Source organism: Tenrec ecaudatus, unplaced genomic scaffold (genome assembly GCF_050624435.1).
Source record: "Tenrec ecaudatus isolate mTenEca1 unplaced genomic scaffold, mTenEca1.hap1 Scaffold_131, whole genome shotgun sequence".
Lineage (NCBI taxonomy): Eukaryota > Metazoa > Chordata > Mammalia > Afrosoricida > Tenrecidae > Tenrec > Tenrec ecaudatus.
Genome location: NW_027457881.1, coordinates 446,130 through 463,779, shown reverse-complemented (window position 1 = coordinate 463,779; position 17,650 = coordinate 446,130). Strand labels below are relative to the sequence as shown.

Genomic DNA, 17,650 nt, shown 5'->3' with positions numbered 1-17,650 from the left:
TGCTGCTTACTAAACCCGTTTCTGAGGAGTCCATTCCAACTCACGGTGACGCCGTGTGGGTCAGCACCACGGGACCCCACAGAGCTTTCAAAGGCTGGTCGTTCAGAAGTCAATCAGCAGGCCTTTCTCCTGAGGGGCCTTGGATTTGAACCGCAAACCTTTTAATCAGCAGTGGTTGAGCGCGCTAACTGTTCACATTACCCGGGGACACCCAACCCTTCTTACCCTCATCGCTTCATAGGTGATCCATCTCCAATCCAAGAGGGCAGAGAAGATAGATAATACAGCCTGAGCTGCATATGTCAGGTCCAAACTTTTCAGTGTCATGGAACAAATAGCCAAAAACCTTGATGAAATGGCTGGGAAAACTCAGTCCAAATCATTCCAAAGAAATGAGTAGCGGTGCACTCTTGGGAACTTGTGCTGTGACAGCAGCCACCAGGAAGACCCGGGTAGTCCAGAGCCTTGCCACCCTAAATATGGTCACAGACTAGCAACATCAGGAGCTTGTTAGAAGTGCAAATTCTCAAGCCCTACACAAGGTCCACTGAACCAGCTTGTGCAATTTACCAAGACCACCAATGGATCGGGGTACCTGTGAAAACCAAACCAAACCCATACTCACTGCTGTCCAGTCAAGTCAGACTCAGAGCAGCCCTATGGGCCAGGGTAGAGCTACCACTGTCCATTCCCAAGACTGTAATTCTTTAAAGGAGCAGACAGCTTGTTGTTCTCCTTCAGAATGCCTGCTAATTTAGAACTGCTAGTTTGGTGGTTAGCAGCCCACTGCCTAACCGCTAGGCCACCAGGGCTCCTTTTGTGCTTGTGAGAGGTCAAGCAAATACCATTAGTAACTAGAGAAGAACCTGGAAGAAGAAGAGAGGGTCGGAACTGTGAGTCAATTTGGTCATTAGCACATTTCTGTGTTCACTTATTCTGTTCCTTCCCTTGTATATTCAGTCAACAATTCTTCTTTGAACATCACCTCTGAGCCAGGATCTGTGATATGCTAATTAAGTTGGTTTAGGAAAGGGGTCTGCCTAAGTGACTCCTGCTTCCTGGCTTTTCCTGCTTCCAGATCCCCTCTCTTTACTTCCTTCCACATTAGAAGCACATCCTTACATGTGCAGCTGATCCCTAGTTCAGGACCGGAAGTTACGTGTTGGCATGCATGCTCATAGCTCGCTCAGTGGGAGTGCAAAAAGTCAATTCCTTCAAGAGCCTAGCACAGTCTGTAAGGTTGGGATGGTGTTAAAAGTGGTGGGTTTGGTGTTAGTTCCCGTTGAGCCCATTCTGCACAGGATGCCTTCATGTGACAGAGTAGAAATGTCCCTATTGGGTTTCCTAGTCTGTCATCGTTACCAAAGGAGCCCCGGGGGGTACTTTAAGGGAAGTGTTGGACTGTCAACTGCAAAGTCAGGGGTTCACACCTACCAGCTGCTCCGCCGGAGACAGATGAGGCCCTCTGCTCCCATGAAGATTTACAGCCTCAGAATCCCATGATTGGGTCACTATGAGCCAGGGTTGGTTCCATGACAGACCCAAAGCCCACTTTCTATCGAGTTGATTCCAACTCTAGGTGATCTTATATACTGTTGTTGCTGTCGGGTGCCATTGAGTGGTTTCTGACCCAAAGTGACCCTATGCACAACAGAACCAAACACTTCCAGGTCCTGCACCATCATCACATTTGTTCTCTGCCTGAGTCCATTGATGCAGCCACGGTGTCAATCCAGCTCATTGAGGGCCTTCCTCTTTTGTGCTGCCCCTCCACTTTACCAAGCAGGATGTCCTTCTCCAGGCAATATGTCCAACATATTTGGGAGGCAAAATCTTGCCATATATGCTGTCAAGGGCACTCTGGCCTGACTTCTTCCAAGACAGATTAGGTTGTTCGTTTAGTAGTCCATGGCAGGGTAGAATTTTCCCTATAGGTTTCTGAGATATTATGTCTCTATAGGAATAGATAGCTTCATCTTTCTCCCACAGTGAAGCTGGTGGGTTAGAACTGTTGACTTTGCATTTAGTAGCTCTGTGAGTAGCCCGCTATGTCACCAGAGGTCCTTTGCGTTTGATGGCAGTGGGGTGGAATGTTTACAATGGCAAGACCTTTTTCTCATGTGTTGCTACTGACCGCGGTCTAAAGCCCAAGTGCTTAGCCATTGGGCCACCAGGATTCTTCGTGGTAAGGATGTGTTCCTGCCAAAGTTCATGAACACTACACAGCAGTGGGGTTTTGGAACTGCTAGGTAGTTTACCTTAGGGACTGAGGCATCCATTACGCATGGTCAGCAGTCTGAGCCTTTGTCCCATGAATGAGTGGTACACTGCGCATGCTCAAAGGCTCAGGTTCCCAGCCAGGAAGGGGAGGTACACCTGGCTGTGTTCTGCACCTGAATTGGCCCAACAAGGCCAGGTGAATTCAGTTCAGCCAATGAGTTCAACCAGGGTCACCAGCACGCCCCACCTCTGGGAGTGATTTAAAAGGCAGGAGCACAGATCAAACCTCGTGACTTTCAGGGAAGCTTCTAAGGAGATGCACATTTCTGAAGAGCCCTGCAGGTGCCTTTATAAACCTGAAACTTCTTCTAATTCTCATAAAACTCACTAGGATCACAAACTAGGCTTGGAGGTGAATGCTTTCTCGTGTGTAGCCAAGGAGCAAGGTATATCTCTATCCTGAGAGATCTCACAGAACCATTGATTGCCCTGGCATGTTTTGGAGTCCTGATGGTGTCATGGTTATGCTTTGTGCAACAGTTTAAAACCACTAGCCACTCCACAAGGGAGAGATGGGGCTTTCTATTCCTATAAAGAGATACATCCTCAGTAACTCACAGGGGAATTCTACCCTGTCCTATAGGGTTGTTATGAGTCAGCATTGACTCAATGGCAGTGAGTGAGTGCCCTGGCAAGTAAGCCTTGGGTATCTACATTGACTCTCAGTTTCTGGTTAGCTTTTCACCACTTCACCCCATGAACTTGAACTGCAGTGGATGAGGGTTGGGAGCTCTGGCTCTGGGGCTGCTTGCTTGAATTTTCACATCATGGCCCTGCCCGTGATGGGACCTTTGACAGTTGGGCAAATGAGCTCAAGCCCGAGTTTCCTTTTCTGCAGCATAGGCTGAGGAAGGAGATGTCTTCTTTCTTGTGTGCTAACTGACTTTTACCACTTAGTATGAATTAGATCTTTCCACGAGGAAGATCAGAGAGAAGGGGGAAGGATGAAGCAACTTGGATAGAGGTGAAGGCAGCGTGAGGGGTCAGAGAGAGATGAAAGGACCACCATGTCACCTTTGACTACTCTTAGTGAGGCTGGCTTGGAGTGCAGGAAACGGGGAGAGTGAGGACACGGGCTAAAGGCAGTGCTCATTCATTACTTCCGGGCAGAGTTCAGCCTTTGGCATGTTTGTTGGATGCTGGCGCTGTGTTCATCCAATGAAACTTCAAACTTCTGTCCTCTCATTAACCCTTTGTATCTCCTTTGTTCATGATTTAGAACTTCTATTCTCGGGTTCTCATTAGAGCCCCAGGAAATCAGAAGTCACAAGTCACTTCTGTTTACAGAGAGGCCCCCAGCATGCAAAGGCAGGAGGGTGTGTTAACAGCACACAGGTCCAGTGGCTGGTCACGCCCATGCAGTACATTCTCCATCCCTTAGCTCAACAAAAGGAAAATCACCCAAGAAAAAAAAATTTCTTTTTCATGGATATTTACTTTTTCAGTTCCCTCCCCCACCCATAATCTGTGTGAATTACAATAGAACACGCACACACACACATACACACAATTTTCTGCCAGAATGTGTTACTCCAGTACATTCTACCCTCCTCCCTCACTGCCTCCTACCCTTTTTTCTCCTATCTACTCTCTTCCCATGACACCCAATGGACAGGTAGGGGAATTCAAAATAGACCCCATTCTCAAATGTAGTTTAAAGCTCAATCACGCACTGCTATTGTGCCAGTTCTGACTCATAGTTACAGGATACAACTGTCCTTGTGGATTTCTGAAACAACAATTCTTTGTGGGAATTGAAAGCTGCCCTTCCTACAGGAATGCAGCAGGTGCGTTTGAACTGCCAACCCTGCAGTTAACAGGCCAATGTGAAGGGATTTTGCCACTTTGCCACCAAGGATCCTAGCATGAGGAGAACATTTATTAAATCTTCCATGGTACACAGGCAAGGGGGAGACCTGAACTACAGCTCTCGGGATTCTTGGTGCCTCGCTGTGGACAGTTCCAGCCGCATCGGATCCAGGCTTCCCAAGATTTGCAGAGCCACCAGCATAGTCTTTGCTCCTCTCCAGGATTCACAATTGCTTCCTGGTTGCTCAGGTATGTAGGAGTTTAGTGGTTCTCTAATGCAATCATCCCATTTTGCAAAGAAGATGCTGATGCCCAGACCGGGGAGAAGATTATCTGAGGCCACTGAGAAGGACACCATCACCTCAAGTCCTTCTGAACCCCCACAAGTTTCTGCCAACAGCAATGAGCTCTGGGTTACCTACTCAGTCTTTTGAAGCCTTAGCCAGCTGATGCAGCTGCCAGTTGGATTGATCAGGGTATGTGACCCAGAGCTCCTTAGAACGTGCCCCCACCCCAAATGCAAATTTACTGCCATAGAGTTGATACTGATTCATAATGACACTATAAGGCAGGGCAGAACTTCCACTGTAGGTTTCTGAGACTAACTTTCAGCCTTTCTCCTGAGAAGTGGCTGGTTGTGTGGTGGTTTAGATCTTGCAGTTAGCAGCCTTTTAGCATGAGAGGTAGGGTCACATTTCTGTTCTGATTATGCTCCATTTTCTGAGATGCCAGTGCCGAGGCTCCCCCCCCTGCAGGTAGCAGTGAGATTTTTCTCACTAAAATGCGCTGGATGAGAAACTTGGGGCAAGTAGTGCATCGCAGCCAAGGAAGATCTCATTGACAGTGCAGTACTTGAATAAGGCAGGAAGACACAGGAGTGGCCATGTGGCGGTGGGGAAAGTGTTCCAGGTAGGAGACAGTCAGTGCAAAAGGCCTTGTGATTGGGTTCTCCAAGCTTCTTCCTGGAACAGCAAGGAGACCAATGTGAGTGGGGCATGACACTCTGTGTAGTGAGGAAAGATGATCACTGTGTGGGCCTCCTGTATGATTGAGAAGCCAAGGGGAATTTTTAAACCCTAAGCCAGATCAATGCTCAAGGAAGCATCAGTCAAGACATCAAATGACACATTGCATTGGCTAAATGTGCTACACCAGATCTTTTAAAAAGACTGAAGATCAAAGATGTTACTTTGAGGACACTGCCTGATCTTGTGCCAAATCTCGCCTTGGTTGTTAGGTTGGAGTCCATTGTTGCAGCCATGGTGTCAGCCCATCTCCTTGATGGTCAGTCCCTTTTCTTGTGGACCTTCAGTTTTACCGAGCATGATGTCCCTTTCCATGGACTGGTCTTTCCTGATAAAATGTAGTAGCTACCAGTTTGGATGTCATGCCTTTAGAACAGTGGTTCTCAACCTTCCTAATGTTGTGACACTTTCATATAGTTCCTCATATGTGGTGCTCCCCCCAACTATAAAATTATTTTTGTTGCTACTTCATAACTATAATATTGCTACTGTGATGAATCGGATGACCCCTGTGAAAGCATTGTTCGACCCCCCTCCCCATGGGGGTCGCGACCCACAGGTTGAGAATCACTGCTCTGGAACATTTTCATCATAGAAGAGAGTTCGGTTGCACAGCTCTGAGTTAGAGGGTGAGACGCGTTATTTGACATTCATTTGCTGATGTGTTTGCGAACCCAGTGGAAACACCCGGGAATGAGCATCTTCTTTAGCCATATTCCTGGATCATTCAAATGCCATCTCCCCTGTGAATGCCTCACTCCATCCTTGGCTTTCCATACTTGCCATATGAAAATGGGATAATATTTCAATACTTAGCATTATATATAACCCAGTATTTGGTAGTCTGCCTCAAACAAATGCGAGTCTCTCTCTTTTTCTACTAATATTTAATTTTGATATGTGAAAACATACAAAGCAAAATCTGTTCCATTTCAACCCTTTCTGGACACAATGTTCAGTGACATTGGTCACACTCTTCATATTGAATTAACATTCTTGTTCTTTCTATTCTAGGTGTTTCTTTTTACTTAATCTCTCCGCCACAACCCTCTCACATATATTTTGACTTATCTGTAGCCCATTTAGTTTTGTGCTGATTTTTTAAAGACTGCAATACTCAAGGATGCAATCCTTTAAGAGCTAAATTGTTATTTAGTTTAAAGATGACTTCAGGGGACAGTTTCAATTCAAGGTTTGAAGAGTAACTCAGGGTCATAGTCTCTGGGACTCTTCCAGTTAAGTAAGTCTAGATAATTAAAGAATTTTAAATTATGTTCCACAAGGTTCTCCCTTTCTACCAGCATCCTTAGGAATCATGGTGCTATGGTGCCTGCTAACCTCAAAGTCAATAGTTGAAACCACCAGCCACTCTGCAGGGGAAAGAAAAGGCTTTCTGTTTCCTTAAAGAATAGCAAGCGAGGAAACCACAGGGGGTGTTCTATACTGAGTCAAAATTGACTCCATGGCAGTGAGTTTATGTTGTTATCGAAAAAAGAACACATTTTAATGGGGGCTCTGACAGATAATATAACAATCCATAAATCAATTAGATCAAGCGAGTTTGTACATATGCTGCCACCATCATTTTCTAAACACTATCATTCTACTTGACCCCTTTGATATCAGCTCCTGTTTTTTCCCTCTCTCCTCAACCCTCACACCCGTACTAAATTATATATAAATTAATATCTTTATACACACTGTCTTCTGTGTCCCTCTACCCATATTAATGTTATTCGGCCCCTAGGCTGTGTGTGTGTGTGTTGTAAATCCATCATTGTTATAAGTTCCCTTTTCCTCCCCTTCCCTACACAGCCACCCTGTGCCCTCATGGTATCTGAGTCAGTTAGAGTTGACCAGAGAAGCACATTCATAAACACTCATGTGTCCTAAAAAAGCTTTATATAGAAGAATAATTGTATATTAAGAAAACATCCCAGCCCAGTCCAGACCACGTCCATAAGTACGAAATTAACCCATATATCCAACAACAGTGTGTAAATTTTTTTCAGACTTATGCAACACATGCAATGACACCAAGTGCTGGAAGATCACAGGGCAGTCGGTGGAATGTCTTATGGACCCAGTGGAGGTGGAAAGTGGCATGGCTCTCCACATGACTCCTCCCCGTTCAAGGCTCTGGCTGCCATCAATGTAGATCCATGTATCTTGTCAGCAGGAATATCAAGTCATGGGTGTCTCTCACCCCCAGGAAAGAATACAGAAGTTGCCAGAATCCTCAAGAGAAGGCCATGCCCACATTGAGACCTCACTGGCTATGACCTGAGTGACAGTCTGGACTCCACCCCTATGCAAGATGATGGGAGATTAAAAAGCTACCACTGTATCGCTACTCCCATTGCTGTTCCTGAGTATTTTATCTGTCCTGGATTCCGTGCGTGGTTGCTATATTTTTTTAATGATTTTTCTTTCAGCATCTATCTGTGGTGTCCCTGATCTGAATGCCCTGATGCAGTATCTGTGAGTCTCCTGTGAGCAGGGACTGTGTTCTCTACATCTGGGTCTTCTTAAAGCTTTGCAAAATGTTCTCATTTGAATAACACTCAATAAATATTTGTTGAAGGAATGGCATTGCAGGTGACAGTCAGTACCTATTCTCCCATCAGTTTTATGGTTGGCAGTCTTTTTCCTCTCAGACATATAGCTGAATCATTACAATGTGAGGGTCTGAGCCTGGTTATATTATTGGGACATGTAGTCAAAAGACAAAATATGTTTGCCTAAAGCACCTTTTGAGTATGATGTTTCAATAAAATAAATTGGACAGATCCTGGCAGCAGACATGTTTCAGCCGCTCACAAGGTATGTGGCTTTGGGTAGTGTACCCTAAGCTCTGAATTCAAGGTAAGTAGTTTCAATGGTCAATATGCATGTGAGAGCTGGACAGTGAGTAAGGAAAACTGAAGAAGAATCAATGCATTTGAATGATGTGCAAACAACACCGAAAGTCGTCTGGGCTGTCAGAAGAACAAGCAAATCCCTCTTGGAGGAAGCACGGCCAGAATGCCCCTTAGAAGTGAGGATGGCAAGTCTTCATCTCACATCCATTGGACATGCTATCAGGAGAGACTGGTTCTTAAGAAAGGACATAATGCTTGTTAAAGTACAGGGGCAGCAAGAGGGAAGAAGACCCTTGATAAGATGGATGTCCACAGTGGCTACAGCAATGGACTCAACATGGACCAACGACTGTGGTGATGACACAAGAGCAGGCAGGGTGTCATTCCGTTGTACAGTTCCGGTCTCTGGTACAAAGTAAAATAACTTGCCCTATCCTGTGGGGTCGAGGCTATTGTGCCTGCTCTGTATTTTGTCCTAAGGTCTTGCAGTGTTGTTCTTTATACAGTGTTGTTGTTATTAGCTGCTTTTCGGTCCATTTTGACTCATAGCGACTCCCATACATTTCAGAGTAGAACTGTTCCATAGGGTTTTTAAGGCTGTGACCTTTTGGAAGCAGATTTTCAGGCCTACCTTCCTTAGGCACCTCTTGGATTCTGGGTGGGATTTAACTGCCGACCTCCTGGGTGCTAGTCAAACACTACCCAGGGAGTCCTCCCACTGAATAGTGTGAGTGTATTCCCACCTAGGGTGCTCCTCTTCCAGTACTTGTTTGGACGGTATTCTCTTTTGATCCATAGGGTTCCATGGACTCATTTTCAGTAGTACATCATCAGGTCTTTCTTCCCAGTGTGTCCTAGCTTGGATGCTCTGGTGAAGCGTGTCCAGAGTGGCTTGCTCTGGTTATAATCGTAGCTGGTGACACCGCTTACAGCAATCAAAGCTATAGACAAATGACAACATGATGACAAACTGACAGATGGGTGGCAGCCTAGGGAAGGAATGATCAACACAACACAACCTGAGTGGAAATCGAGCTATGGAGTCTCTGAGAGTTCAGGCTCTTCGTCCTGGCACAGCCTGGGGCAGGGCCTGGAGCCAGGAACTGTGGCTGCTGGGGTGAGGACCCCCAGCTTCCCCACTTGGCATTCCCTCCCCAAACACAGCGGGCAGCCTGTGGGAATTGTCTTTCCCCTTGCACATGACGGCACTGACGAGCATAACGCAACCCTGCTGGTGGTTAATGACTGGTGACATTTTGAGGCCGCTGCCCACCTTTGGTTGAGGGAATTTGCCAATGCTCGGAAGTTGTTGAGCTCTAACGAAATGCAACCCCTGCAAGCAAGCACTGAGTCAAGTGCACGAGGTGTGGGGCACTCTGACATCCCCGTGTGACCGTGAAAAGCAGGCTGTGGAGCAGTGGTGGCTGCTGAGGCTCCTTTCTCCTGGCAATACTGGTGTGCTGAAATGGCGGGCTGATTTGCCATGGAAAGCAGGGTTTCATGGGAACTTGAGTATTAAGAATCCACATGCCTGCAATCAATATTGTATGTTCATCGTATAATTTACTTTGAAAGGGAGACGACACAGTTCTACGAATTTTTGGGTGAAGTAAACCACTTTTCCAAAGGAGTAAGTGGATTTCTGTGTTTATAAATCATGCCCACCACTTGGGAGTGCAGAGGAGGATATGGGAGGATGGTAAAGAAGAGCAGCAGGAGAGGACCTGAAGACCTCATGTTTCCTCAGGGTCAGGGGCCAGGCGAAACCAAAGTCCCTGGAACACCACTGTCTCTCTGGAATGGTATTAGCACAGCTTGTTATTTGCATACTGTACTGAGTTCATTCTGACTGGCAGCGCCCCTATAGGGAAGAATAAACATGCCCCAATGAGTCTCTGAGACTATAATTCTTTACTCAAATAGAAAGCCTCATCTTTTTTCCATGGAGGAACTGGTGGATTCAGAACTGCTGACCTGGTGGTTAGCAGGCCAACACGGAACCTACTATACCACCAGGACATTTCTGTTTAGCTTAGAGACTTTCAAATAGATAGAACAAGACCCATCCCAACCCTGTTCACAGCTATTAACCCCCCTTTCTGTGAAGTCCCCACTACGTTCTGTGAAGTTCACCACTTTCTCCGTGTGTGTGTGTGTGTGTCTGTGTGTGTGAGAGAGAGCTATAAAAACAGGAACTTTGACCTCTTTTTAGAACTCTTGCAATTCCAGGGCTTGCTCAACAAAGCACGAATCCCCAGTGTCTTCAACCTGACTTGTCCCATGTGGAAATACACCTTGGGTTTCCAGACACACTGAGCTAATGAGTGAGTGGACACTATTGTACTATCTAAACAAACCCTGTGTGACAGGGCTGCACCTGCCTTACTTAATTGAATAACCAGAACCGTTTTCTAAAATAGGTAATATCAACTTAATCTCCCTGCCATCGAGTCACTGCTGATGCATAGCGACCTTGTAGGACAGGGGAGAATTGCCCCCATGGGTTTCTGAGCCTGTAACTCTTGACAGGAGTAGAAAGCCTCATCTTTCCCTCACTGAGTGCTGCTGTTTTCGAACTGCTGAGTTTAAGGTTAGGGACACAATGTGTAACCCACTACACCACCAGGAGATGCTTGTGTCAACTTTCTATATACAAAAATGAAATGTTGCCAGGTCCCATGCCATCTTCATGGTCACTGCTGTATGTGAGTCCAAAGTTGTGGGCCAATACATCTCAAGGAGAATCGCCTGCATATCCAATGACACATCCCCGCACCAAACCCGATTTCCTTTTCTACTGATCAGCCATGCTTAATGACTTGGCCAAAGTGAGCAAGCATAAATCCTTCCAGCCTCCCTTGCCAGGCACAGTGTGGTTTCTGAGAGCAGTGTTTCTTCTACAATGGGAGTGCTCATGCGTTTGCCACACTCGGCAGATTCTATGAATATTTTGACTTTTTTTTAAAACTTATTTGATCATAGAGCATGTTTCCCTTTTCCCTTTGTATGAGATGACAAAATTTCACTCACTTCCTAGTCATCCAAGGAAAGAGTAAACTTCCCTGCCCTGCCAGCGAAGGGCTTGGCCAATAGAATAAAAGTGGAAGGAGTTGTGTGCCACTCTCGATCAGAGGTTTTAAGAGAAATGGTCCTTTTGTTGCTTACCTATCCTTCAAGAGGAAGGAAACCTGGTAATATAGTTGTTATGCGTTGTCTCTTAACCTCATGAGTCACACACATGCAAGTCTTTCAATTTCAAAACCTGATTGTTCCCCTGCAAAAAGCTGACAGAGATAAGCAACAACTGCTTGTAGGCTGGAAAGATTGCCCAAACATAGTGTACTTTGGGGATTTTTACTGCCAGGAGAAATACAGGCGATGTGGCAGGTGACGGTCCTAGTATCTCTCAGCTGCCAATCAGAGGCAGGTTCTGAGCCTTCAGTCAGGGCCACTGGAGGAAGTGGCTCATGGTGATGCTGCCATAGTCCATCCCAGATCAAGCCCTCTGAGGTGCTGGGTTACAGAGCTTTGGATTGGCACTCAGTGAGGGCTGCTTCAAAGCTCCTTCCTTTCTTAAACTTGCTCCTGCAACCACATTCTTTCTGAAGGTCCTTGGCAGTAAGCCGAAATCCCAACCAATTTGCTAAGTCAGGACAAAATGCAAAATTGATGGTACCGAGAGACATTAAACCACCTACAACCTTTTAGACCATGTCAACAGATCATCTGTAACCTCAACTGCAGAAACATTTCACTAAATCCTCTGTTTCTCCACAAAGATTAGGAATGCCCTTCTATCTTTTCAAAACAGATATTGGTCTGGCACCACTTCGGTTCCAGCTGAGGTAGTGGATTCCCCTGAGCTAAGCTCTAGAGAGGATCACTTAATCTTCATTCAAGATATATGTCATGAGGACTGTAGATCATGCAGGGACTGCACAATCCCTCTGTATCAGCAGCGGCTGCATCACGGCCTGGCCCATTTGGAAGAGAGACGGAACCATGGCAATTATAAGGCAAGATGCTGAGGGTGCTGGGGTGGTCTAGGGATACAGGAAAGGAACTATTGGGCATGGAGGCAATTATGAAGGGTTCTTTTTTCCCATGGACCAAACCCATGCCAGTTGCCATGAAGTTAACTCTGATTCATAGGTACTCCTTTGGGCCAGAGTAGAACGACATTCTGTTGTTTTTTTTCTATAACTGATTTTGTTGTTGTTGTTTGAAATGCAGCACCAGGCCTTTCTTCAGAGACACTTCTGGCTGGGCTTGAAGCTCCAACCTATGAGTTAGTAGCCCAGTATGTTAACCAACTGCACCACCCAGGGACTTCTCCATGTGACTAAAGAATGACTTAAGGACTTCCCCCACAGACCCAAACCAAAACCAAATCCACTGCCATGGGGTTGACCTCATATATGGCACAATAGACTGGCTCTGCTGATTTTCAGAACTGCACATCTTTACGGGAGCAGAAAACCCTCATCTTTCTCCCAAGGAGTAGCTGGTGGGTTTGAACCATTAACTTTGCCATTAGCAGCAGCCCAACTCTTAACCCAATATACCACCAAGAGTGGTTCAATTTGGAAAAATAGTATGTGATCACCTATCTATGAAGGGAAACCCCTCTCATAGAGTGCACTTACACAAATGAGAAAGAAATGAGTCCCCAAATGCCCGTCTTAATCAACAATCTGGGGAAGGGTGTTCTGGGAAGCAGCTTTCAAATGTGCCTGGAGATTATACAATTAATCAACCTAATCCCTGTTTTAAAGAGCCCTGGTGGTACAATGGCTAAGGACTGGGTGGCTAAACAAAAGGCTGGTAGTTTGAACCTACCCATGGGCTCTAAAGGGGAAAAGACCTGACGAGCTGGTCCCATAACGATCTCAGCCTAGGACACCTTTGGGGGCAGTTCTACTCTGTCCTGTAGGGTCACTATGAGCTGATATCAACTTAAAGACACACAGCACGTTTGACTCTACGTCATTTGTTGATAGAGTTTGTGCAGAGCATTCTGAGTAGAAAACACACAGGGGCATCTGACATCAACCAGCAACAGTCTCTTTCCTTGAGAAAGACTGTGGAAAGGGATGAGGAGGGAGCTTTCAAAAGCGTGTGGAAAAGTGATACGAAAAAATAATGGAATTTTGCCATGAGCTTTTTGAAGCTCTCTTCATGAGAGCTAGTCCTCCATGGAGGTTTCTAGAAAAGTGAAACACGAAGGAAGAGGCTGGTAAGTCCCACTGAACAATTCCAGTGGAGAATGGGTCTTGACTCAGAGTACTTGAGCATTCTGGCTTATTCCTTCAAATAGCAAATCAGACTAGACCAGGTTCTGAGACTCAAGGAAGGCAAATAATACACACCAGGCCCATGATTCAGACTTATGGGGAAAGTCACACAGGAGAGGGAAGGCCTGTTTACCTTGTGTGCCTGACAAGTGTCTCATTTGCCTCATCTAAAACCCAGCCCTGGAAAAAAAGGCTAACAGTACCAGCTTCAAACTTGTGTTTGAATCTTGTCTGTCACTTATTAACTTAGCCACCTTAAATCCCTTCCTCTAGTTTTCCATCTGTAAATGAGGCACAGTTCCAATCATAGGGCCTTCAGTAAATGGATATTATTAGCTAGGCATGCACTCCTGTTTTCTAGGCGAGAGTTCTCAGCCAGGTTTTTGTGGGAGCTTGTTCTTCAGGGCATTGTCATAGATGAGTGTGTCACCCAGATTCCTCTCAGGTCCAAGAGACTGATTTCCCCAGCTGCTGAGAGAGCCACTGATAGAAAAGGTCCCAGCTGTCTGGCCCCTTTTAGGATTGCCTCAGCTGATGAGAGCTCATCCAAGGTCTGCTCCTTCCCCAGACTAACCTTCATCCAACGACTTGTCAATGTAGGGGTATAAATGGCATAGTGGAGGCATTTGAACCCCCTGTAACTTCACAAAAGGCAATGGAGGAAAATCAAGATAAACAGCCCAAGGCTGATTCCTATGAGACAGAGATCAAAATGCCTCCACCCTCGTTTCTGTTCACAGTTTCTGACACCAACCATCCCTACCATGACACTCTCTTCTTCTCTGCTGGGTTTGATAATCCTTAAGTGGCAATGGCCACACAGAACTCGTAAACAATACTTATGTTTCTGGGGTTAATTGGGGACCTAGCAGGTGACAATTCAGGATCAGAAATGACTGGGGATATAGTTCTTCAGTCAGGACAGTCTCTTCCCAGTGGTGTCCAGAGGCAGAACTTTTTCTGGTCCTTGGCCTCTGCCCTGCAGCTCCTTGACCTCTGCTCTGCTTGGGACCGTGTGCAAAGTTCTTTCAGCTCTGCTGATAAGTGCGTTGAGGCAGCACGCTTTGTCTGGAAGCCTTGGCCCAAAGACACTCAGCTTTCTCATTCTGTGTGCTGGCGAGCTCCCTGTTCTGGGGTCTTGGTGCTGCTGCCTCTGCTTCCATGAGCTATTTATCTGCCACTGTTTTTCATTGTCTCCTGGTGCATCCAGTGTCAGGGATCTCTGTCTCCTGGACAGAGGTGGTGCTCAGAGTAATGATCCTGGGTCCAAAGAGCACACTCCACTGCTGGCTCGTCTTTCTCGGTGCTCTTGAAACTCCACTTTCTGTTTCTGAGTTAACTCACCTAGGATGACCAAACCGACCAATCCCTACATTAGGGCTCTACAGGTCTTACTTGAATGGTCTCACCTCTTCGAGGATGCCATGCACCTTACTGATATTATTAGCATGCTGTCTACTTCCCTCGGTGGCATAGTTCCACCCTGTCATTGGTAGGAGTTACAAAGACTATAGCTATCAAAAGAGATAGTGTCTGGGGTCTTAAAGGCTTGAAGGTGAACAAGCGGCCATCTCGCTCAGAAGCAAATAAGCCCACATGGAAGAAGCACACCGGCCAGTGCGAGCACGAGGTGCCCAAGGGACCAGATATAAGGCATCATGCAAAAAAAAAAGATATAAGTGTGTGTATGTATGTGTATATATGTGTATATGTATATATGTATGTGTATATATATATTATATTAAATGAAGGGGGAAGTGCAGAGTGGAGACCCAAGGCCCAAGTGTCGGCCAATGGAGATCCCCTCATAGAGGGGCTTAGGAGAGGAGATGGGTTAATTAGGGTGTGAGGTAGTATCGATGAAGAACACAGCTTTCCCCCAGATCCTGGATGCTTCCTCCCCCCAACTACCATGATCCGAATTCTACCTTGCAGGGCTGGATAGGACAGAGGCTGTACACTGGTACATATGAGGGCTGGAGGTACAGGGAATCCAGGGTGGATGATACCTTCAGGACCAAGGGCGTGAGGGACGATGCTGGGAGAGTGGAGGGTGAGTGGGTTGGAAAGGGGGAACTGATTACAAGGAGCCACATGTGACCTCTTCCCTGGGAGAGGGACAGCAGAGAAGGGGGGAAGGGAGACCCCGGATAGGGCAAGATATGACAAAATAACGAGGTATAAATTACCAAGGGCATATGAGGGAGGGGGGAAAGGGGAGGGAGGGGGAGAAAAAAAAAAGGACCTGATGCAAGGGGCTTAAGTGGAGAGCAAATGCCTTGAGAATGATTGGGGCAGGGAATGTATGGATGTGCTTTATACAATTGATGTATGTATATGTATGGATTGTGGTAAGAGTTGTTTGAGTCCCTAATAAAATGTAAAAGAAGAAAAGAGAAAAAAAATGATTAGGGCAAAGACTGTACAGATGTGCTTTATACAATTGATGTATGTATATGTATGAACTGTGAAAAGAATTGTATCAGCCCCAATAAATTGTTAAAAAAAAAAGACTATAGCTAGAGGAGAACTAGTAAGCAATTCGCTGCAACGTATTAGGCTACAAAGTCCCAGGCTACTGGTCACCACTTGGCCAGGTCCCAGTTACAGAGCTCCCTGTGATGGCTCCTTTTGCATATCAATGTGGCGAGGCTATGGTGCCCAGTTTTTGGGTCAAACAAGCATTCATCTATTTGCTCTTGTTTTTTAAACATTTTATTAGGGGCTCATACAACTCTTATCACAATCCATACATATACATACATCAATTTTATAAAGCACATCTGTACATTCTTTGCCCTAATCACTCTCAAAGCGTTTGCTCTCCACTTAAGCCCTCCGCATCAGGTCCTCTTTTTTTTGTCCCTTCCCTCCCCACTCCCCCTCCCTCATGAGCTCTTGATAATCCACAGATTGTTATTTTGTCATCTCTTGCCCTTTCCGGAGTCTCTCTTCCCCTCTTCTCTGCCGTCCATCTACCAGGGAGGAGGTCACATGTGGATCCTTGTAATCAGTTCCCCCTTTCCAACCCACTCACCCTCCACTCTCCCAGTATCACCCCTCACACCCCTGGTCCTGAGGGTATCATCCACCCTGGATTCCCTGTGCCTCCAGCTCCAATATGCACCAGTGTACAGCCTCTGCCCTATCCAGTCCTGCAAGGTAGAATTTGGATCCTGGTAGTTGGGGAGAGGAAGCATCCAGGATCTGGGGGAAATCTGTGTTCTTCATCGGTACTACATCGCACCCTGACTGACCCATCTCCTCTCCTAAAGCCCTCTATGAGGGGATCTCCAGTGGACGACATTTGGGCCTCTGGTCTCCACTCTGCACTTCCCCCTTCATTCTCTATGGTATATATATAAATATATATATATACCCATATACACACAGAGATATGTATACATATATATATTCTTTTTTTTTTTTTGCATGATGCCTTATACCTGGTCCCTTTGGCAACTCATGATCGCACCGGGTGGTGTGCTTCTTCCAGGTGGGCTTTATTTCTTCTGAGCTAGATGGCCGCTTGTTCACCTCATCTATTTGCTCTTATGAAGGAGTTGGTCTCAAGCAAAATAGAATACTTTCCATAATGTGGGAAGTGGTAAACCTCTCAGCCAAAGGCCTTCAGCACAGAAAGGGAGTTTCCCTAGGGTGTGTTCTGGCCATTCTTATTCTTGTCTTTTCCCATCACCTAACCTATGGATTTTAAGATGAACATCGACAGAGCTCTTTAGGCTGTTGCCTGACCTATGAATTTGGAACTTGCCATTCCCCTATGTGAGCCAATTCCTAGAAATAAGCCTCACTCTCTGGGGCTCTGGTGTCATAGTGGGTGGCCCATTGAGCATCCAACAGCAAGGACATCAGTTTGAAAACACCAAGGGCTCCTTGAGGGAAAGATGAAGCTTCGTAATCTCCTGAAGAGTTACAGTCTCCAACGCCCAAAAGGTCAGTTCTATACTGTTTTACACAGTCACTTTGAGTCCACCTTGATGGCAATGAGTGGCCGGTGCAGTGGTTAACCATAGGAGCCCTGGTGGATATATCGATATCTCCAGTTTCAGCTATATAACTGGTTTGGTTTCTCTAGGGCACACTGACTATGACACTCTCCATAGGCAGGGCTGAGACCTCTGTTGAGATTTCCCTCTTGTGCCCTTCCTTGATTCCCCCCACAGGTGCTTATTCCCTGAGCATTCCTCAATAAATGTCAGGAATCCAGAGCTAATTCCATCACAGTGTCTCCTTCTTCCAGGGAGTCTGAATGGCTTCCGGGGAGTATGAACTGCAGTCTCCATCCAACTTCCTCCTTCTATTTCTATGATCTGGACCTTATTTGGGGCTCATTTGGTTGTAAACAGACAAAGAGACCAAT

General features: G+C 46.1%; 1 protein-coding gene across 1 annotated transcript in view; it reads left to right on the top strand.

Annotated features, from left to right (window-relative positions):
- LOC142436063 (thyrotropin-releasing hormone-degrading ectoenzyme-like) overlaps positions 1-7,182 on the top strand; it is a 342,102-nt gene extending 334,920 nt beyond the window's left edge. Inside the window, exon 10 of the mRNA XM_075539994.1 lies at positions 7,127-7,182. Coding sequence (XP_075396109.1) covers positions 7,127-7,148 — 22 coding nt within the window. The 3' untranslated portion in view covers positions 7,149-7,182. The remainder of the gene's footprint in view (positions 1-7,126) is intronic.
- Positions 7,183-17,650: the final 10,468 nt, after the last annotated feature.